At 35.0% G+C, this 23,935-nt stretch overlaps 1 protein-coding gene across 1 annotated transcript in view; it reads left to right on the top strand.

The window, feature by feature from the left end:
* CATSPERE (catsper channel auxiliary subunit epsilon) overlaps positions 1 to 23,935 on the top strand; it is a 177,328-nt gene that overhangs the window by 71,438 nt on the left and 81,955 nt on the right. Inside the window, exon 9 of the mRNA XM_044003183.1 lies at positions 153 to 636. Coding sequence (XP_043859118.1) covers positions 153 to 636 — 484 coding nt within the window. The remainder of the gene's footprint in view (positions 1 to 152; positions 637 to 23,935) is intronic.

Here is a 23,935-nt window from a genome sequence, read left to right as displayed (position 1 = left end):
CTGGAATGCTGAGATATTCTTAAATGTAGACCATAATAATTATGTAATTAAAAATAATTCTAAACCTTACAAGAGAATGAAATTTAGAAGACAAAAATTATAACAATACCTAAAATTCATTACTGTGATCATTATTTTTAATTTTGTTGCAGGAAGGACTAGAATTAAGTCAAATAGTAGTGTGGACAACAACAGAAGTCTTTCTTGGATATTCTAAATTAAAATTTTACAAATTAGCAAACATTTCACAACTGAGAAAGATTATGCATATTCATAGCAGAATGGAGCCTTTATTATCCATGCATCTTTGTACTTATACCTCAGACCCAACTGGAGTTGCCTTGATGATAAGGTTGAAGATTAACAAACAAGACAAGGATATGCTGTTTTTAGTGTTTTATAACGAAGATACACTTAAATGGGAACTTCAAGACTTTTCAATGTTTTTCCCTGCTGGTAAAACATTAAATGCACTATTCATGTTTTCAGCATTGCCAAATTTTGTAATATGGGATGACAAGACTGTCTACTATAGCTACCAAAATTATTCACATAATGGATATCTGTTGACACCTTCTAGACAATCAGATCTAACAACTCTAACAAAGAATAGCAGCATTCACCAACTTTTTATAGGTTAAGTATTTTTATCTTATTTATATTTGGGGGAAGAGGTGAATTAATGATTCCATTAGGGAAACCCTAAAAACTTTCTTATGAAGAGGTCATCATTTTGCAAGGTAATTACTATAAACTATTTTGTGACATCCAAAGTTTTCATGAGGTTTATATTCTCTCTATTATTTAAAAATAGAATTAAGATCTAAAGTGTGAGCTCATGCTATATAATGGTAAATTGAAATTCATGAAAATGGGTTCCTTTTTAAATCAGGCATTTATATGAGTCATCAATCAATACATTCATTTAGCACCTACTATGAGATACTCTGCCTTCCTGTAGCTCCCAGTTTAGTTGAGAAAATAAAACATAAAAATTAACTATTAGTAATTATTTATTGTTTAGAAAGTGTTTTCCATCCTCACAATTCTGTGAAGTAGATAATGCATTTGTTATCCCCATTTTACAGATGAGGAAATTGAGACATAGAGGTTCAGTGGCATATCAAGGTCATAAAAAGACTGTTTCAAGGTATCAAAGAGATCCTGATCTCTTCTGATTCCAAGTCCAGTACTTATATCACAAAACTTTTTGTTGGAACACATGAATTGACATCTAAGTATTAAAATAAGTGGTAGAGGGGGCGGCTAGGTGGCACAGTGGATAAAGCACTGGCCCTGGATTCAGGAGTATCTGAGTTCAAATTCGGCCTCAGACACTTGACACTTACTAGCTGTGTGACCCTGGGGAAGTCACTTAACCCCCATTGCCCTGCAAAACAAACAAACAAAAAATAAGTGGTAGAGATAAGTACCATAAGTGTTTCAAGAGAGGTCAGGGAAGCTTCATGGAGTAAATGCATCCAGAACTGGTCTTCAAAGGACAATTAGGATTTGGGGAATGTAACAGCATTTAGAGCTGTGACCAATCTGACCTTAAGAAGCAAGTAAAAGATGTCAGGCCCCAGAAAGGCAACTCATCTTCATATTCTTTTTTCATGCAGTAATCCTTTCTAGGAGGCCAACAGGGTCCAACTTAACAAAATACTCCAAATCTCACAAAATCTCACTGGGAATTTCAGATTCTCTAGTGACACTTAGTCTCTTAATCTGGCTTTTGCTGTTAAATTCGTCTCTTTACAGCTCCCACACATTTTTCCTAATTTGGCCCTTGGAGACCAAAAAGAACAAGTCTGATCCCTCTTCCATGTTATAATCCTTTGTGTTAAAGACTGCTATCATGTCCTCCCATAAATTTTTCTAACCCGGGCTAATCATGCATAGTTCCTTAGACCAAACTTCATATATTACACATTCAAGACCCTTCACTATCCTGTTTGATGATCTTTGGCTTATCAATATCCTTAATAGCTTAAGCCATGGTGCCTAGAACTAAGGTCTGAACAGGATGGAGTACAGTGCAATTATCTTTCCTTTTCTTAAAAGCTGGGCACCTTTTCATGTAGCCCCACATTTTCTTAGCTTTTTTGGTAGCTGCATCGTACTGCTGACTCATATTGGCTTTGTCAACCACCAAACTGCCTTGAACCTTTTCAAAGGAACTGATATCTATCCTTCTTCCATCTCAGACACGTGAACTTGATTTTCTTTTTTTTTACTCAAATACAAGGGCATTTCCTTCTGGTGGTAGTATTTGTGTCCACATAAATCACCAAAAGTGGGAAGCTGTTCTCATCCATGTTGCGAAATTTAATGGTAGTTCCCTGTTATGTCTTGGATATATGCCCACAGATCTCTCTATCATTATTTTGAGGTTGACAAATGGTTACCTCAGCATAGCTGAGCAGGAAATGACAAACTACTACTATCCTGCTCTTCTTCCTCTGCCCCTTCCTTAGAAGATCTCTCTCACCAGATTGCTTCTGTGGCTCTAGTATATTATTCTTGGGAGGACAAGCAACTTTTTTTACCTCCAAGCATACAAGCTTGTCTTCTCTTCAATTAGAGTCTCAGATCTGTTTTTTGTTTTGTTTTGTTTTTGGTTTTTTGTTTTTTTGTTTGTTTTTTTGAGGGGCAATTGGGGTTAAGTGACTTGCCCAGGGTCACACAGCTAGTAAGTGTTAAGTGTCTGAGGCCGGATTTGAACTCAGGTACTCCTGAATCCAGGGCCGGTGCTCTATCCACTGCGCCATCTAGCTGCCCCTCAGATCTGTTTTTAAGCTTCAATTTTGCAGGTGTTCTTTTCTTTCCCTTCTCCTCTCTGTATTACTCTTCCATATACCATAATTCAAACAAAGGTTAAGTCTCTCTTCTTCTACCTCAAATCCCCTTTTTCCCATTACAATCTTCCATCTCTTTCCTTTTGGAATCCTTCATTCTCCCTAACAACCTAGAGTGAAGAGAGGCATTCTTTGAGTCCCTCTGCCTTCTCACCAAGAAGAAGATCAGCCTGCACTTTGAGCTTAAGTAACAACCCATTGCAAAATTCCCTTGATTATTCATGACAGTTGAGATTTTCATCTTTGTTTCTTGAAACTACACATAGATATGTACACCTCAAACCTAAGAACATGGCTAAAACTATTTAGAAATAATTATCCTTTTTTTAATAACTTGACAACCTTACTTAATTTCATTTCCTTTGTCTCAACACTCCCACCTTTTAGCCTAATATTAATCTCCCATTTATTTTTTCACCAGTTTGTCCCAGCCACCAATCCATTCTTATCAATTTCTTAATATAATAATTGTCCTATTCACCTTTTCTCAATTTACATTGCCTTACCTTGCAAAATGTCTTCTCTTTATCTTTCTCAGGTGGTATCCTTGATAGTGATAGGAAAGTTAAGAAGAGGAGAACATTTGGGGAGAAAGATAATGAATTCAATTTTGTACATATTAACTTTAAGATGTCCATGAGACATACAATTCTAAATTCCAACAAACAGATAGAAATGCAAATTAGAAGTCAGAAGAGAGGTCAGGGCTAGACAAATCAATCCAGGAATCATTGGCATTGAGATGACATTTTAATTCATGGGGCTAATGAGGTCACTAAGTGGAATGATATCAAGGGAGAAGAGAGCAGAGGACAAAGATACCCATAATTAGTGAGCATGGCACAGATGAAAAATCCAACAAAAGAGACTGAGGAATGGCCCAATAAGTAGGAGGAGTAGCAGGAGAATAGAGTCAAGACAATTTAAAGAGAAGGTCAAGAATCAAGGAGAAAAAGGTAATTGATAATGTCAAAAGCTGCTGAGAGGTCAAGAGGGGTGAAAAGGTCATTAACTTTGGTAGTTAAAAGATGATTGATAACTTTTTAGAGAGTAGTTTCAGTTGAATGATAAGGTCAGAAGCCACACTGCAGTGCATTAAGAAAAAAGAGAAAAGAAAGTTGAAGCACATCTATTATGGAAGAACTTCTCAAGAAAGTACCTGGCATATATAGTAGATACTATAAATGCTTATTCCCTTTTCTTTCCCCTCCCACCTTATGAGGGAGACATGGGTGTGTTTTCAGGCATCATAGAAGCAGCCAATAGATAAGGTTAGACAGATTAGTGAAAGAGTGGGAAAAATAGAAAGGACAATCTGCTAGAAAGCCCAGGATGTAATGGGATCAACTACACATCTGAAGGAGTTTGCCATGTGAGACAGGAGTGATGTGAGAGATAGAAATTTATGTGGATTTGTTTATATCCTGCAACTTTGCTGAAGTTATTCATTGTTTTAATGATTTTTAGTTGGTTCTCTAGAGCTTTCTAAGTATATCATATCTTCAAAAGTGATAATTATGTTTCCTCTTTATGCTTATCTCCTTGATATATCTTTCTTGTTTTATTGCCATGGTTAGCATTTCTAGGATGGTAAATACTAGTGTTGATAATTAGTACCCTTACTTTACCTCTGATTTATTGGAAAAGCCTTTAACTTTCTCCCTATTGAGATAGATATTATTTACTAAATTAAGGAAAGGTCCATTTAGCCATATGGTTTTTGGTATTTTTTAATTATTTTTTTGGTTTCTAGTATTTTTAGCAGAAATAGTTGTTGACTTTGTCAAAAGCTTTCTCAGTATCTATTGATATAGCCATTTCATTATTTTATATCATTTATATTATTATGATGATTTACTATTTACAGTCTTCCTTATATGGAACCAACCCCACATTTCTAATATATATCTAACCTGGTCAAAGTGTATAAATCTTTCTAATATGTTATTTTAGTCTACTTGCTAATATTTTATCGAAAGTTATTGTCTTGGTTGGATTTTGGGAAGATGGCAAAATAAGACAGGAAATTACAATTTAAAATAATGCCCCAGGGGACAGCTAGGTGGTGCAATGGATAGAGCACCAGCCCTGGAGTCAGGAGGACCTGAGTTCAAATCCGACCTCAGACACTTAACACTTACTAGCTGTGTGACCTTGAGCAAGTCACTTAACCCCAATTGCCTCACTAAAAAAAAAAAAATACTGAACTAAAATATTGCCCCAATGTGAACTTTAGAGTGCAGAAATAATCAAAAGTCACAGTAGAGCAGTTGTCCTGACTAAGACAACTTGGGAGTACATTCAGAAAGACCTCACCTCCCAGTGTGGTGGTCTGACTGGATTGTAGTGCAGATACCTTACGGGCAGAGACCCCCATCAAATCAACAAACAACAAGCCCTGGAGGAAGCCATGTCAACTTCAGTAACTTTTGCCCTGTGGACAGTGTCAGGGTCAGATGCCTGATTAGGGAAAGATTGAAGGGCCCTCCACTGGCAATGAAAGTAGGACCCCCATGCAATGACCAGACAGAGTCCCAGGTTGTGGCTGTGGGCAAGGAAGAGCAAGAACACACAAGGTAGGGGGCAGAGCCAAGATGGAGGCGAGGAAGCAGCAAGCTGCCTGAACTGTCCTTCTGTTCCCTCAAAACGAACATTAAATCAAGCCTCTGGACAGATTCTGAAACCACAGAACCTGCAAAGAGACAGAGAGACACAGTCCTCCAACCAGAGATAATTTAGAAGACTTCAGGAAAAGGTCGGTCTGACTCGGGCAAAAGGGAGGCCCAGAGCAGAGCAGCAACCCAGCGCCAAGGGGGTCAGGGCAAGTCAGCAGGAGCTGCGGGCCACAGCCGAACAACTGAGGCCCCTGGAACCTGGTTCAAAAATCTGGTGGCCAAGAAGGACAGTGGAAAAACCTACCTGCACCGGCCAAGAGGGCCACGAACGGGTCAGGCGGGATCAGACGCCGGGGTCCAGCACCTGGATGGCAGAGCACAATCAGACAGGAAGTGCAGGGCGGGGGATCTCCACACACCATAAAGGCCTCAGAGTAAAAACCCGGTCACATAGCACCTATACCCCTGCACAAGAAGCCCAAAACAGGGACCCTGGTGCCCCCAGAGCAGACCTCAACTTAAAAAATAAATAAATAAGCTGCAATAATGAGTAAGAAGCAAAAAAGAGCCCTCTCCATTGAGAGCTTCTGTATCAATAGGGAAGAAGCCAACACAAATTCAGATGAGGACAATAGCCTCAAATTGCCTACATCTGAAGCCTCACAAGGGAAGGTGAATTGGTCTCAAGAACAAAAAGCCTTCCTGGAAGAGCTCAAAAAGGATTTTAAAAATCAATTGCGAGAGGTAGAAGAAAAAATGGGGAGAGAAATGAAAGCAAAACAAGAAAACTATGAAAAAAGAATCAGCAGCTTGGAAAAGGAAGCACATAATTTCACTGAAGAAAACAAAGCCTTAAAAAATTCATTTGGCCAAATGGAAAAAAAAGGTGCATAATCTCACTGAAGAAAACAATGCCTTAAAAATTAAAGTGGGACAGTTGGAAAATAAGGAATCCATGAGACACCAGGAATCAGTCAAGCAGAATCAAAAAAATGAAAAAATAGAAGAAAATGTGAAATACCTCATTGGAAAGACAACTGATCTGGAAAACAGATCGAGGAGAGACAATTTGAGAATCATTGGACTGCCTGAAAGCCATGACCAGAAAAAGAATCTAGACACCATATTCCAGGAAATTATTAAGGAGAACTGCCCTGATATCATAGAATCAGAGGATAAAATCATCATTGAAAGAATCCACCGATCACCTCCTGAAAGAAACCCCAAAAGGAAAACTCCAAGGAATATTGTAGCCAAATTCCAGAATTATCAGGTGAAGGAGAAAATACTCCAAGGAGCCAGAAAGAAGCAATTTAAATATCATGGAGCCACAGTCAGGATTGCTCAGGACCTGGAAGCTTCAACATTAAAGGACCGCAAGGCTTGGAATATGATATTCCGGAAGGCAAAGGAGCTTGCATCGCAGCCGAGAATCTATTACCCAGCAAAAATGTGCATTTTCTTTCAGGGGAAAAGATGGACATTTAATGACATTGGGGACTTTCAATCTTTCCTGGTGAAAAGACCAGAACTGAATAGAAAATTCGATCTCAACATACAAGACTCAAGAGAAGTTTAAAAAGGTAAACAGAGGGGGAGAAAAAAGGTTACCCTATTAGGTTGAACTGTTTATATCCCTACACAGGAAGATAATACTCATAACTCTTAAGAACTGTAAATGTATTTGGGCAGAGAGAAGGACTTTACATAGAGGGTATAAATATAAATTGTCTTTGATGTGATGATACAAAAGAATTAAGGGGATAAAAAGGGAGTCTATGGGGAGGAGAGGAAAGGGGAGGTGGAATGGGATGAATTATATCATATGAAGAGGTGGAAAAAAAAAACCTATTACAATAGAGGGAAAGAAAGGAGGGGGGAACATTGTTTCAACCCTATTCTCATGAGATCTGACTCAAAGAGGGAATAACATATACGTTCATTAGGATAAAGAAACAACTCATTCTTTAGGGAAACAAAAGGGGAAGGGAAAGGGGGGAGACTGATAGAAGGGAGGACAAAAGCAAGGGAGAAAAGGGTAAAAGAAAAGAGAGGGGGGTGATAAAAAGGGAGGGCAGATCGGGGGAGGCAGAGGCAAGAAGTAAAACGTCGGTGAGAAGGAATAGGGTGAAAGAAGGGGGGAAAAGTACAAAGGGGGTAAATAGAATGGAGGGGAATAGACAGTAATAATAACTGTGAATGTGAATGGGATGAACTCTGCTATAAAACAGAAGCGAATTGCAGAGTGGATTAAAAACCAGAACCCTACAATATGCTGTTTACAAGAAACACATTTGAAGCAGAGAGATACACACAGAGTAAAGGTAAAATGCTGGAGCAGAATATATTATGCCTCAGCTAAAGTAAAAAAGGCAGGGGTAGCAATCCTTATCTCAGACAAAGTGCAGGCAAAAATAGATCTCATTAAAAGAGATAAGGAAGGAAATTACATCTTACTTAAAGGTACTATAGATAATGAAGTAATATCAATATGAAATATGTATTCGCCAAGTGGTATAGCATCCAAGTTCTTAGAGGAGAAGTTAAATGAGTTACAAGAGGAATTAGACAGTAATACTATACTAGTGGGGGATCTGAATCTCCCCCTCTCAGAATTAGATAAATCTAGCCGAAAAATAAATAAGAAAGAAGTGAAAGAGGTGAATAGATTACTAGAAAAGTTAGACATGATAGATGTCTGGAGAAAATTGAATGGGGATAGAAAGGAATATACCTTTTTCTCAGCAGTACATGGCACATTTTCAAAAATTGACCATGTATTAGGGCACAAAAACATCATAGTCAAATGTAGAAAGGCAGAAATAGTAAATGCATCCTTCTCAGATCATGATGCAATAAAAATTACATGTAAGAAAGAGCCAGGGAAAAGTAGAATGAAAATCAATTGGAAACTAAATAATTTCATTCTAAAGAATGAATGGGCCAAACAATAAATCATAGAAACAATCAATAACTTTATCCAAGAGAATGACAATAATGAGACAACATACCAAAATCTATGGGATGCAGCCAAAGCAGTGCTTAGGGGAAAATTTATAGCTCTAAATGCTTACATGAATAAAAAAGAGAAAGAGGAGATTAATGAATTGGGCATGCAACTTTAAAAGCTAGAAAAAGAACAAATTAGAAATCCCCAATTAGACACTAAATTAGAGATCCTGAAAATTAAAGGAGAAATAAGATTGAAAGCAAAAAAACTATAGAATTAATCAATAAAACTAAGAGCTGGTTTTATGAAAAAAACCAATAAAATAGATAAAATATTGGTTAATTTGATTTAAAAAAAGAAAGAAGAAAACCAAATTACCAGTATCAAAAATGAAAAGGGTGATGTTACCACCAATGAAGTGGAAATTAAATCAATAATTAGGAACTATTTTGCCCAACTGTATGCCAATAAATTTGACAATCTAAATGAAATGGATGAATATTTACAAAAATACAAACTGCCCAGGTTAACTGAAGAAGAAATAAAATCCTTAAATAAACCCATATTAGAAAAAGAAATTGAACAAGCCATTAATGAACTCCCTAAGAAAAAATCCCCAGGGCCAGATGGATTTACGGGTGAATTTTATCAAACATTTAAAGAACAATTAATTCCAATATTATACAAATTATTTGGAAAAATAGGTGAAGAAGGAGTTCTACCAAATTCGTTTTATGACACAAATATGGTGGTGATACCAAAACCAGGCAAAGCAAAAACAGAGAAAGAAAATTATAGACCAATTTCCCTAATGAATATTGATGCTAAAATCTTAAATAAGATATAAGCAAGGAGATTACAGCAAGTGATCACCACTACGACCAGGTGGGATTTATGCCAGGAAAGCAGGGCTGGTTCAACATTAGAAAAACTATTAACATAATCAACCATATCAATAAGAAAACCAACCAAAATCATATGATTATCTCAATAGATGCAGAGAAAGCTTTTGACAAAGTACAACACTCATTCCTAATAAAAACACTAGAGAGTTTAGGAATAGGTGGAGCTTTCCTTAGAATAATAAACAGTATCTACCTAAAGCCATCAGCAAGTATTTTATGCAATGGAGATAAATTAGAGGCCTTCCCAATAAGATCAGGGGTGAAACAGGGATGTCCATTATCACCCCTATTATTTAATATTGTCCTAGAAATGTTAGCTTTAGCAATCAGAGAAGAGAAAGGAATTAAAGGAATTAGAATAGGCAAGGAGGAAACAAAACTATCACTCTTTGCAGATGATATGATGGTATACTTAAAGAATCCTAGAGAATCAACTCAAAAATTACTTGAAACAATTAACAACTTTAGCAAAGTAGCAGGATATAAAATAAATCCACATAAATCATCAGCATTTCTATACATGACCAACAAAGTCCAGCAGCAAGAGATAGAAAGAGAAATTCCATTTAAAGTAACAGTAGATAATATAAAATACTTGGGAGTCTACTTGCCAAGACAAACCCAGGAACTCTATGAACACAACTACCAAACACTCTTCACACAAATCAAATCAGATCTAAATAATTGGAAAGATATCAATTGCTCATGGATAGGCAGAGCTAATATAGTAAAAATGACAATACTGCCTAAATTAATTTACTTATTCAGTGCCATACCAATCAGACTACCTAAAAATTATTTTATACAGCTAGAAAAAATAATAACAAAATTCATCTGGAAAAACAAAAAATCAAGAATATCCAGGGAAATAATGAAAAAAAATTCACAGGAAGGTAGGTTAGCAGTACCAAACCTGGAGCTTTACTATAAAGCGGCAGTCATCAAAACTATCTGGTACTGGCTAAAAAATAGAGTGGTAGATCAATGGAATAGGCTAGGCTCAGGAAATGCAGTAGTAAATGACACTAGTAATGTAGTGTTTGATAAACCCAAAGACTCCGGCTTCTGGGGTAGGAACTCAGTATTTGACAAAAACTGCTGGGAAAACTGGAAGATAGTATGGCAGAAATTAGGCATAGACCAACATCTTACACCTTATACTAAAATGAGGTCAAAATGGATACATGATTTAGACATAAGAGGTGATACCATAGGTAAATTAGGAGAGAAAGGAATAGTCTACCTATCAGATCTTTGGAAAGGAAAACAGTTTTTGACCAAACAAGAGATAGAGTATATTATAAAATGCAAAATGGATGATTTTGATTATATTAAATTAAAAAATTTCTGTACAAATGGAAGCAATGCATCCAAAATTAGAAGGGAGGCAGAAAGCTAGGAAACAATTTTTGAGGCCAGTACTTCTGATAAAGGCCTCATCTCTAAAATATATAGGGAACTAAATCAAATTTATAAGAATCCAAGTCATTCCCCAATTGAGAAATGGTCAAAGGATATGAACAGGCAGTTTTCTGATGAAGAAACCAAAGCTATCTATTCCCATATGAAAAAATGCTCTAAATCTCTAATGATTAGAGAGATGCAAATTAAAACAACTCTGAGGTACCACCTGACACCTATCAGATTGGCTAAAATGACAAAAAAGGAAAATAATAAATGTTGGAGAAGCTGTGGGAAAATTGGAACACTAATTCATTGTTGGTGGAGCTGTGAACTGATCCAACCATTCTGGAGAGCAATTTGGAATTATGCCCAAAGGGCGATAAAGCTGTGCATACCCTTTGACCCAGCAATTCCACTTTTGGGTCTTTTTCCCAAAGAAATCATGGAAAGGGGAAAGGGACCCACATGTACAAAAATATTTATAGCTGCTCTTTATGTGGTGGCAAGGAATTGGAAGTTGAGGGGGTGCCCATCAATTGGGGAATGGCTGGACAAGTTGTGGTATATGAATACAATGGAATACTATTGTACTGTAAGAAATGATGAGCAGGAGGAGTTCAGAGAAACCTGGAGGGTCTTACATGACCTGATGATGAGTGAGATGAGCAGAACCAGAATAACATTGTACACAGTATCATCAACATTGTGTGTTGACCTACTGTGATGGACTATATACATATACATATCTATATATATGTATATAGATATATAGATATAACCTATATCAGATTACCTGCTGTCTAGGGGAGGGGGGAGGGAGGGGAGGGAGGGAGAAAAATCTGAAATTGTAAAGCTTGTATAAACAAAAGTTGAGAACTATCTTTACATCTAATGGAAAAAATAAAAATACCTTATATGTAAAAAAAAAAAAAAAAGAACACACAAGGTGATTGCAGTTGCAGAGAGCCAAGAACCTTGATGGCTATGGTCACTTACAGGTTGCAGCCATGGGAGGGACCTCAGGGAGTAAGAGTATTTATGGTGACATTGTTGCTGGCTCAGGAGTAGAGAGAAATACCTGAGGTCAGCCCCACAGATAGAGCTCAGAAAACAACACAAAAAAACCTGATTCTTGAGGCATTATCCCTTACACATTGGGATTACAGCCCAACTCTAACACAAAGTTAACAGCCAATAAATAAGCCACTTTTAAAAATGTGTAAGCTAAAGAGAAAGAACCTAACCATTTATAGCTACTATAGTTGTAGAGAAGATCTAGGTTTAAACTCAGAAGGCAGTAAAGACAAAATAGTTACTTCTACTCAAAGAAAATTGTAAAAGGGTAACAAGTCCAAAAAGAGTTAAGGACTTTAAAAATCAAATATGAAGGGGCAGCTAGGTGGCGCAGTGGATAGAGCACCGGCCCTGAAGTCAGGAGTACCTGAGTTCAAATCCGGCCTCAGACACTTAACACTTACTAGCTGTGTGACCCTGGGCAAGTCACTTAACCCCAATTGCCTCACTTAAAAAATAAAAATCAAATATGAGAGGTTGAGGGGAAAAGTAAGGCAAGAAAACCAAGAACATTGTGAAAATAAATTCAACCAACTGGAAAAAGAGATCCAAAAACTTACAGAAGAACGTAACTTTTTAAAAATTAAAATTAGGCAAGGGGAAACTAATGATTTCATCAGAAATCAAGAAATAATAAAATCAAAAGAATGAAAAAATAGAAGAGAATGTGAAACATCTTATTAGAAAAACAACTGACCTAGAAAACAGATCAAGGAGAGACAATATAAGAATTGTCGGACTACCTGAAAATTGTGATTTTAAAAAAAAAGAGTCTAGACACTATATTTCAAGAAATTATTAAGGAAAATTGTCTCAAAGTTCTAGAACTAGAGAGTAAAATGGAAATTGAAAAAATACACCAATCACCATCTGAGAGATCCCAAGATGAAAACTGACAGGAACATTATGGCTAAGTTTCAAAGCTCCCAGGTCATGGAGAAAATAACTAGAAATGCAACTAGAAAGAAACAATTTAAATACTGTGGAGCTACAGTCAAGATAACACAAGATTTATACATTTCTACAGTAAAAGACCAAATAACATGGAAAATGATATTTTGAAGAGCAAAGGAGTTGGATTTTTAACCAAGAATAACATCCACCAAAGCTGAGTAAATTCTGGTATGGAAAAGGAATATTTCATCAATTAAAGGTCTTTCAGGTATTTGTGAGGAAAAGACCAGAACTGAATGGAAAATCTGGCCTACAAGAATCAGGAGAAACATAAGAAGGCAAACATTATAGACCAATTATAAAGGACTTAACATCAAAATCTTTATATCTTACATGGAAAAATGATGTCTGTAACTCTTAAGAATGTTGTCATTACTAGGGTAGTTTGAAAGATTAGGGGTTGAGTTGAGTATGATGGGATGATCCTTTTAAAAGTTGGGTGGAGAAGTAAAATGGAGCAATCGTCTCACAGAAACGAGGTGTGACTGGAAGAACTGTTACAAGTAGGTAGAGGGCTGGAGGTGCTAGAACCTTATTCACATCTGAACTGGGATAAATAAGGAATAACATCTTAGAAGGTTATTAAGAATCTTTACTTACAGAGAAATAGAATAAGGGAGGGGCTCTTAGAAGAATATAAAGATTAAGAAATGAGTGGGCGGGACAGCTAGGTGGCACAGTGGATAGAGCACTGGCCCTGGAGTCCAGGAGTACCTGAGTTCAAATCCGGCCTCAGACACTTAACACTTACTAGCTGTGTGACCCTGGGCAAGTCACTTAACCCCAATTGCCTCACTAAAAGAAAAAAAAAGAAGAAATGAGTGGGCAATAGAATAAGATAAGGGAGTGACTAAGAAGTGTGTGTAGATCAAGAAATGGAAGGGTAAAGGGAGAGGATAAGCTAGCAACTCTTAGAAGGATGGATAGATTAAAGAATAGGAGGGCAAGAGGCAGATAAGGGAGGGATTCTTAGAAAGGGTACAGATTATGGAGTCAGTGGTCAGAAGTAAATTAGACATCTGAGGAGGGATAAGGTAAAGAAAGGGAGAGAGGTATAAACAATGAGGAAAAATGGGATAGAGGAAAATGTATAACTAGTCATAATTTTGAACGTGAACGGGATGAATTCATACACATAATGAAATAGCAGAATAAATTAAAAACTAGAACTTGAAAATATGTTGTTTGCAAGAAACATTTTTAAAATAAGATAAACACATAGAGTAAAAATAAAAGGCCGAAGTAGAATTTATTATACTTCCTCTGATGCAAAAAAGAGGAGAGGTAGATATCATCTCAGACAAAGTTAAGGCAAAAATAAATTTAATTAAAGAGGATAAAAGGGGAAACTACATTATGATAAAAGGTACCATAGTTAATGAAGTAATATCAATCCTAAACCTACATTCACCAAATGCTATAGCATCCAGATTTCTATAAAAAAGCTAAATAAATTACAGGCAGAAATAGCAAAAAAAAAAAAATAGTGGGGGATTTGAACTTCTCACAAAAATAGATAAATCTACCCCAAAAATAAGTAAGAAAGAAGTCAAGTAGATGAATAAAATCTTAGATAAACTAGACATAATAGATGTCTGGAGAAAATTGAATAGGAATAGAAAAGAACATACCTTTTTCTCAGTGATATATGGTACATTTATAAAAATCGACCATAAATTAGAGCATAAAAACCTTATAGTTAAATGCAGAAAGGCAGAAATATTAAATACATCCTTTTCAGATCCTAATGTGATAAAAATTATATTTAATAAGGAATTGTGGAAACAGATTAAAAATTATTTGAACACTAAACCCAATCTTAAAGAATGAGTACATTAAAGAATGTCATAAAAACAAAAAACTTTATTAAAGAGAATGACAATAATGAGACAATATACGAAAACCAATGAGATGCAGAAAAAAAGTAACCAGAGAAAATTTTATAGATAGATAGATAGATAGATAGATATAACTGCTTACATCAATAAAATAGAAAAAGAGAAGTAATGAATGAGTATGCAGTTTTTAAAAACTAGTCAAAGGGGGCAGCTAGGTGGCGCAGTGGATAAAGCACTGGCCCTGGATTCAGGAAGACCTGAGTTCAAATCCAGCCTCAGACACTGACACTTACTAGCTGTGTAACCCTGGACAAGTTACTTAACCCTCATTGCCCCACAAAAACTAGTCAAAGAACAATTTTTAAATCCCCAACTAAACACCAAATTGGACATTCTAAAAATTAAAGATGAGATTAATAAAATTGAATGTAAAAACACTAAATTAATAAAATGAGGAGTTAGATTTATGAAAAAACAATAAAAGGATAAACCATTGGTTAATGACTTTTGAAAAGAAAACCAAATCACTAGTATCAAAAATGGAAAGGGTGAATATACCACTCATGAAGATGAAATCAAATTTCCTACTAGGGGTTATTTTGCCCCATTATATGCTAATAAATTTAGCAATTTAAGTAAAATGTAAAAATACTTACAAAAAATAAACTGCCTAAATTAACAGAAGAGAAAATTAAAATATCCAAATAAACCAATTTTAGAAAAAAAGAAATTTAATAGGTCATAAATAAGCTTCCTAAGAAAAATACATCATGACCAGATGGATTTACAAGTTAATGCTACCAAATATTTAAAGATCATCTAATTCCAATATTAAATAAATTACTTGGAATAATAGGCAAAGGAGTCCTACCAAACTCCTTTTATGAAACAAATATGGTGCTGATACCTAAACCAAGAAGAGCAAAAACAAAATTTTAAACCAGTTTCACTAATGAATATGGATGCAAAAATCCTAAATGAAACACTAGTTAAGAGACTACAACATATATTGCAAAAATTATACATTGTAACCAAGTAGGATTTATATCAGAAATGCAGGGATGGTTTAACATTAAGAAAACTATTAATGCAATTGATCATATCCATAACAACAGTAAAAAAGATTGTATGATTTTATCAACTGATGCATAAAAAGCTTTTGATAAAATACAATATTTAATTCCTATTAAAAACACTTGATAATTTAAAAAAACTTGAAAGCATAGGTATAAATGGCTTTTTACTTATAATGATAAGGAGCATCTACTCCATCAGCAAGCATTATGGGGATAAGCTTTGTCTTCTGAATAAGATCAGGAGTGAGAAAAGGTACCCATTATCTCCAATATTACTCAATATTAGACTAGAAATGCTAGCAAAAGCAATAAGAGAAGAAAACAAAATTGAAGAAATAAGAATGAGCATTGAAGTAATAAAACTCTTTTTGAAGACAATATGATAATATGCTTGAAAAATCCTAGAGATTCAACTAAAAATCTAATTGAAACATAGTAATTTTAGCAAAGTAGCAGGATATAAAATAAACCCATGTAATTCATCAGCATTTCTATATATTACTGACAAAACCCTGCAAGAAAAGATAGTAAGAGATACCCCATTTGAAAATAACCATAGACTGCATAAAATACTGGGAAGTATACCTACCAAGATAAACCCAGAAACTACATGAACATAATTATAAAACAAATAAAATTTAAACAAAAAAAGTTTATACAAATAAATTCAGATTTAAATAATTGGATAAATATTAATTGTCCATGGGTGGGCACAGCCAATATTTTAAAATTACGATTCTACCTAAACTAATCTACTAATTCAATGCCATCCTAATTAAGTTACCAATTTTTTTTTAGCTAGAAAAATAATAGGAAAATTAATTTGGAAGAATAAAAGATCAAGGATATCAAAGAATGTCAAGAATATGAAAGGAATTTATGGAAAAAAGATAAAGAAATGTGATTTAGTAGTACTAGATCTTAAACTGTATTATAAGGTAGTAATTATCAAAACTATCTGGCACTAAGAATAGAAAGGTGCATCAGTGGAACAGGATAGACATACAATACACCGTAGTAAATGATTTTATTAACTTCGTGTTTGACAAATATAAATATTTAAGCTTTGGGGATAAGAATTCACTATTTGGTAAAAATTGTTGGGAAAATTGAAAAGCAGTCTGGCAGAAATTGGGTATAAACCAGTAACTTACACCATTGACCAAGGTAAGTTCAAAGTGAATTCAAAGTGAATGACCTAGATATAAAGAGAAATAATATAAGTAAATTAGAAGAACATAGAATATATCTATCAGATTTATGGATAAGAGAAGAATTTGTGAACAAGCAAAAGATAGAGAGCATTGTGAGATGTAAAATGGATAATTTTGATTACAACAAATTAAAAAGGGGTTGTACAAATGAAAGCAATTAGCCAAAATTAGAAGGAGAGCAGAAAAATTGGGGGGGGGGTGGAGATTTATAGACAATTTCTTAGATAAAGATTTCATATCTCAAATATATGGAGAACTTTGTCAAATTTATAAGAATATGAATCACTGCCCAATTGATAAATGGTCAAAGGATATGAACAGGTAGTTTTTCAATGAAGAAATCAAAGATATGCATAGTCATAGGAAAAAATGCTCTAAATCATTATTGATTAGAAAATGAAAATTAAAACAACTTTGAGATATCATCTCACACTTATCAGATTGGCTAAAATTATAGAAGGGGGAAGTGACAAATGTTGGAGGGGATGTGGAAAAATTGGAACACTAATAAACTGTTGGTGGAACTATGAACTAATCCAACCATTTGGGAGAGCAATCTGGGATTATACCCAAAGAGTTATAGAACTGTGTATACCCTTTGACCCATCAATACCACTATTAAGTCTGTTTTCCAACATGATTAGGGAAAAGGAAAAGAATATATGTTTGAGACAGCTAGATGGCACAGTGGATAAAGCATCAGCCCTGGATTCAGGAGGAACTGAGTTTAGATCTGGCCTCAGACACTTGACAGTTGCTAGCTATGTGACCCTACACAAGTCACTTAACCCTCATTGCTATGCAAAAAAAAAAAAAAAAGATGAGCAGGTTGATTTTTTAAAAAAACATGGAAAGACTTGCATGAAATAATGAAGAGTGAAGAGAATGTATATGGCATACATTCTCAATTTTGCACATAGAATAATTGTGAACAATTAAGTTGTTCTGAGTTTAATATTCAAATTAACTACAAAGGACCTATAAAGGAAGATGCTATCCAACTCCAGAGAACTAAAAAATATGTATAGTGTGGCTTTACATGTTTTGTGTAAGTGTGTGTATCTTTATCAAATGTGGCCTTCTCCAGTGCAGGATGGGGAGGGAATGAGGAAGGGAGACAGTTGAAAACTTAAAATGTAACAGAAAAATTAATTTAATTTTTTAAAAATTTAAATATTGTCTCAATGTTCTTTGGGGAACTTTTCTTTTTCTGTTTTGTTTCTTCCTGGTTTAGGTATTAAAATCATATGTGTGTGTATACATACATACATATATATACATACATACATACATACATATATATATATATACTGTAAGATATTCAAAGGGCACCTTCTTTCCTATTATTTCAAATACTTTGTGTAATATTGTAATTGTGGTTTTTTGAGTGTTTAAGGGAATTCACTTGTGAATTCATATTGTTCTACAGTGAGGGGTTTTTAGTTCATTTTTGACTTGTTAAATTTCATTTTCTGGATATTGGATTATTTTTAAATAGGTATTTTATGTATGTCCAAGTATTCAACCACATCCTCTAAATTATAAGTTTAGTCAGCAATTAATTAGGCAAAATAACATGTATAACCTATATCTGATTGCTTACCACCTCAGGAAGAGGGGAAGGAGGGAAGGAGGGATAACGTTTGAAATTAAAATGTTATTTTTTAAAATTAGGCAAAATAGTTCCTAATGATTTCCTTATTTCTTCTTCAATTGTTATGAATTCTATTTCATTTTTGGTACCAAAAATTGGTTTCCCTCTCTTTTTTTCATCACCAACAAATGTGTTTATTAGTTATTTTTTAACTAGCTTTTTGATTGATGTATTTTTCAATTCAATATTATACGGGGGGTTTGCTTTCAATCTTACTAATCTCTTTAATTTTCAGCATTTCTATAATGTTGCTTACTTGGGTTCTTTTAAGATTGTTGTTTGAGTTTTTTAGTTGTGTGCCCAGTTTATTGACTTATTATTTCTCTTTTACTGATTAAAGTATTTAGACATGTAAATTTTCCCCTATGAATTTGCATTAGCTGTGTCCCCTAAGTTGTGGTATGGTGTCTTGATATTGTCATTTTATTTGATGGAATTTTTCATTTTTTCTTTGCTTTGTTCTTTTGTCCACCAGTCCTTTAGAATTATGTTATTTAGTTTTCAATAATTTTTTTCCTCAACGGCCCTTTATTGCATTGCAGTCAGTAATGGTATCTTTAGCCTTTCTGCTTTTTTACATTTTGGGATGGTTTTGTTGGGAACTAAACCCTCTGTAATTGTTGCTTTGCCGTTGTTCTAGATAGGGTGCCTAGATTTGTTGTTGAATGGTCATGTTTTTAAAAAATAACATTGAATTTCATAGAACAAATCATCATTTTAAAAGGTTTGTGCTTATGTGAAAATCATAAAATTCTTCTAAAGATAAAGATAACTGTTTGACAACTCTCTGTTTATTCATTGGAAGGCACACATAAAATAGGAATCTGTATATTTGCTAAAGTTGCTTGCTACCATAATATTAGCTATCCCAGCAAAGAGTTCAAATGGAAAATGATGCCACTGTCTGCAGGAGACATTGTGCTGATAGCATCAATTACTAAAGCACTGGATCTGAAATGAACACATATTCCCTCATGAGTTTATGCAGTTGGTTAGACATCCTATAGAGTGGCTCCAAAAGTACATATATTTATATATACACACATGTATATGTGTGTATATAGAACCATACACTGGACATATGTATACCTTTGTACATGCACATATACAGACTGTATATCCATAGTGGCCATGTATCCACAAATACATGTGTGTAATATATACAGACACATATGACACATATGACAAAAGAGATATATGTGTTTATCACTTTGAAGACTGACAATGCCTTAAGGCTAGAACTGAATAGAAAAGTAACCTGAAACAATGGTCCATCTATTAACAATATTATTATGGTCATAGGACAGATGCAGTGGATAGAGTGCCAGACCTATAGTCAGCATGATTCATCTTCCTGAGTTCAAATCTGACCTTCCTAGATTTGTGACCCTGAGCAAGTCACTTAACCCTGTTTACCTCAGTTTCCTCATCTGTAAAATGATCTGGAGAAGAAATTGGCAAACCACTCCCATGTCTTTGGCACAAAAACCTCAAATGGTGTTATAAACAGTCAGACACAATTGAAAATGGCTGAACACACATTGTGGTTGTGCTATGTTACTGCAAGTTATGGAACACCACAGTGTATGAAGAATTCAAGTTTTGTCACCCATTGGATAATAAAGAGGCACATGGTAGCCACCTGTTGCCTATAACTTGTTGCCATCAAAATATTACACAAGAAAAGCAGTATAAAGTATTGTCATCAAAGAGCTATATGACCAGGAAAAAAGGGGTTTTTTCCTTCTAAAAGGGTACAACTTTAAACCTATTGCATGGCTTGTAATGCTCAGTGGTTCTTTTAATATCCTTTTACCCTGCAATCTAATGATTCAAGTTAGGATTTTCCCCTGGGTCTTTTTTTTTCCTTTTGTTTTTCCTTTCAAGGACATTTTCCATGTTTTCAAAGAACACTTCATTCTCCTCAGTAAGCTAGAGAGAAAAGTATTCCTCCTGAACATGTCTAGGATAGAAACCAAGGTTCACTTTGTGTATAAACTAGCAGAAACACAGATGAAGCACAGTCCTCTGCATATCACTAAAACATTCCCCCAGCACCCCATGCTTTATGAAACTGATATCGTCAGTTCTTTGATCCTCTTACTACTTCTTCTCATGACTGCAAGGAACTACCTATTTATTTGCCCTGACTTTTTTTTTGTTTGAGGATCTGTTGCTTGGGGCTCCTGGACAAGTTTTTATTTGTAATACATTTTCTCTGTCTTTTCCCTCTGATGCTACTTGCCCTGATGCATTTGGTTTCCTACCAACATACACCCTAATGCAATCAATAGATACCTTCAGTTGATGTCTTTGAGATTCTAAGTAAAAATTCAGCTTCAACCCACTTTCCTTTTGCTGCTAATAAGATTTCAGACTCCTCATGTCTACTCATACTTTGCCCTTTTATTATTTCTCACACCTTAAGGACACTAAAGAAAATCCCAGTTGAATAAATTCCCAGCCAAAAATAATTTCTCATCTTTGTCTTTTTTCCTATTTCCGTAATCACATATTGAGAATAGGAAGGGACATTAGCAGCGACCTAATTCAACCCATACATGAAAGAAATCTCTACTATATCTGGCAAGTGGCCTTCTACTTAAAGATCACCAATAAAAGGGAACACATAACAGCCCATTTCTACTTTTGGAAAATTATAATTGTTACAAACTTTTTTTTCCTGACATCAAGACTAAATATTCGTTTTTGCAACATCATCATCATAGCATTTATATAGAATTTTAAGGTTGGCAAAACACTTTACATACATTATCTTGTTTGATCCTCACAACAACCCTAAGAGATAAGTAATATTGTTGTCTTCATTTTACTAATGAGGAAACCAATGTTCATAGAGGTTAAGTACCTTATCCGTGATCACACTGCCAACAATGCCTTAGGCAGCCTTTGAACTCAAGTCTTCCTGATTTCAAGTCTAGCACTGTAGCTACCATGCCACCTAGGTTCCATTCATTTTTTTCCTGCCCTTTGGGGCTAAACACAAGTCTGCTTTTCCTTTCAAATGAGAACTCCTCAAATACTAGGATCATAGCTAACATGTCTTCACTGAATCATCTCCCCCCTCTAGACCAAACATTTCCACTTCCTCCAACTGATCATCCTACAACAAAGGCCTTCATCATCCTGGCTGACCTCCTCTGCATAGTCTTCAACTTATGAGTGTCCTTCTTCAACTGTGATACACACAATGGAACACAATACTTCTGCAACCGGTTCTTCCATGTTAATGAGATTAAGATGAGGAATAGAATTTCCTTTGCTTAATTCCTTTACCTTGTGAAGGATAAAGTAATCATTAAAGGCAGGTCAAGAAATGATTAGCTGCTCTGCTTCTGTCTGTGAGCCCTAGCAGATATCTGGCTATTTGAAAAGCCCCATCATGACTATCCCATGGTGCTGTGCTAGGCTTATGATCCATTTGCCAAACCACTCATCTAGTACTTTCTGACTAAGTGGTCTGCTGTATACACCAATGACAAAATTACCTCTGTTTTTCTCTCTTTTGACCTTCATCCAAATACTTTCTGTCATGCTTTCCCCTCCTGGGTTTCTTTATGTGGTTATAAACTTAATATACAATGCTAACCCACTAATCCTTATTATTCTATTTCTTTAGAATAAGGTATAGCCATACAGAACCACATGTTAGTCATTAATTTAATCTCACTAAGTTTCACAGATATCTGTGAGGTCAAATTTTCCTCCTTATATTAGGACCTCTAGTCCCTCTTCATCACCTAAACTGTGAACATTTTTATAGTGATATTTTAAGTCATGGGTTTTTTACTGCCTCCTTTGTTGGATTTTTTTTCCTTTGGACCTATGGGTATTTTGAATGTTTTTCTTCTCTCTTCATTGAAACTACTTTCAACATTATTTAACTTGATGGATATACATTGACAGTTTTCTCACTCCCCCTATCCCTTTTAGTTTTCTCTGTACCTACAATCTCCTCCTCTCTCTTACTCCTGTTGTATCAAAAATATCCTAACAAATAGAAGAAAATGGGAAGAAATAGCAATTGTTTCTGCTGACATCTTTGCAATAAGTGTGAACATGGTCAAGGACTAAATGACAATACTCAGAAAAAGAAAGATAGCCTCCATTCTCTTTTAAGATTAAGACAGCACATTAATAGAGTCTACTGGATATGAAGAGGAGATTCAAACCCTTACTATATTCAACTTCTCACATTTGACTTCTGCTACTGCTACAGAAAACCTCCTTGGTGAATTTGAGACTTCCCTTACCTTTGTATAATCACAACTGTACTAGCTTAAATTAAATGAAGATCTTACCTATTACAAATAAGTTATTGAATTTTTCCCCAAAAGATACCTTATATATATTTAGTTTTTGTGTCCTTAAGTTGTTTTGTCATAGCATTTGGGGGGAGTGAATTTAACATAATTCTGCTAAATAAAGGCAAATGAATTGGGAATCATAGGCAAGTTGAGAAGGGAGAAATACATTTAAAGAGGAACATTCTAAAAATAAACACGTGGTAGGAGAAAAAGACAAAACATGAGAAGGCTACTGAAGAATGGGGATGAGTTTATGGGTAGAAAAAAAGTAAAAAAGGGAAGATGTAAGCAAAGAATAGGATAATGGATTTAAGAAAAAGATTTTCCTATATTCCTAAATCCCTTCTCAGAGTTTTTCCAAACTAGAATCAAGCAAAAAAAAAAAAATCACTGAACAAAGTTAAATCTGCTATTGAGTATTTCAAGGAATCCTGTATGAATTTTTAGCCTATGCATAGGAGACAACTTTGTACAGGAGAGCCCTCTAAACAGCATTTTGCTTTAGCAAGTCAGATGTTTTCTTATGGGCAATACACAATAAATATAGTGGATCTTCTATGTTCTGTAACTATCAGTCAATTGTAAAGATGATGTGGTCCACTACAGAGAATCATTTCCCAAAGTCTGAATGTTAGAGTGCCAGGCCTGGAGTCAGGAAGACCTGAGTTCAAATCTGGCCTCAGACACTAACTAGCTATGTGACCTGGGCAAGTCTCTTAACCTTGTTTGCCTCAGTTTCCTTATCTGTAAAATGAGCTGGAGAAAGAAATTGCAAACCACACCAGTATCTTTGCCAAGAGAATCCCAAATGGGGTTATAAACAGTTGGACACAACTGTAAAAACTGAATGACAACTTCCTGATTCTTGGCCCATCACTCTATCAATTGGGCAATCTATCTGCCTTTATTATTGATTATATATAATATTTTCATTGAAGATATCTTTAATATACATATAAATAATTTATAAAATTATTTAAGATTTAATAAAGATCAAAGAGTAGGCATGTAGGTTAATAATTATTCATATTTGCCTTTTGAGAGTATTAGTATTGTCTGTGACTT

The sequence above is a fragment of the Dromiciops gliroides genome, chromosome 4, assembly GCF_019393635.1.
Source record: "Dromiciops gliroides isolate mDroGli1 chromosome 4, mDroGli1.pri, whole genome shotgun sequence".
Classification (NCBI taxonomy): domain Eukaryota; kingdom Metazoa; phylum Chordata; class Mammalia; order Microbiotheria; family Microbiotheriidae; genus Dromiciops; species Dromiciops gliroides.
Note: the sequence above shows the minus strand (reverse complement) of the source record. Positions and strands in the feature narration are given on the sequence as shown.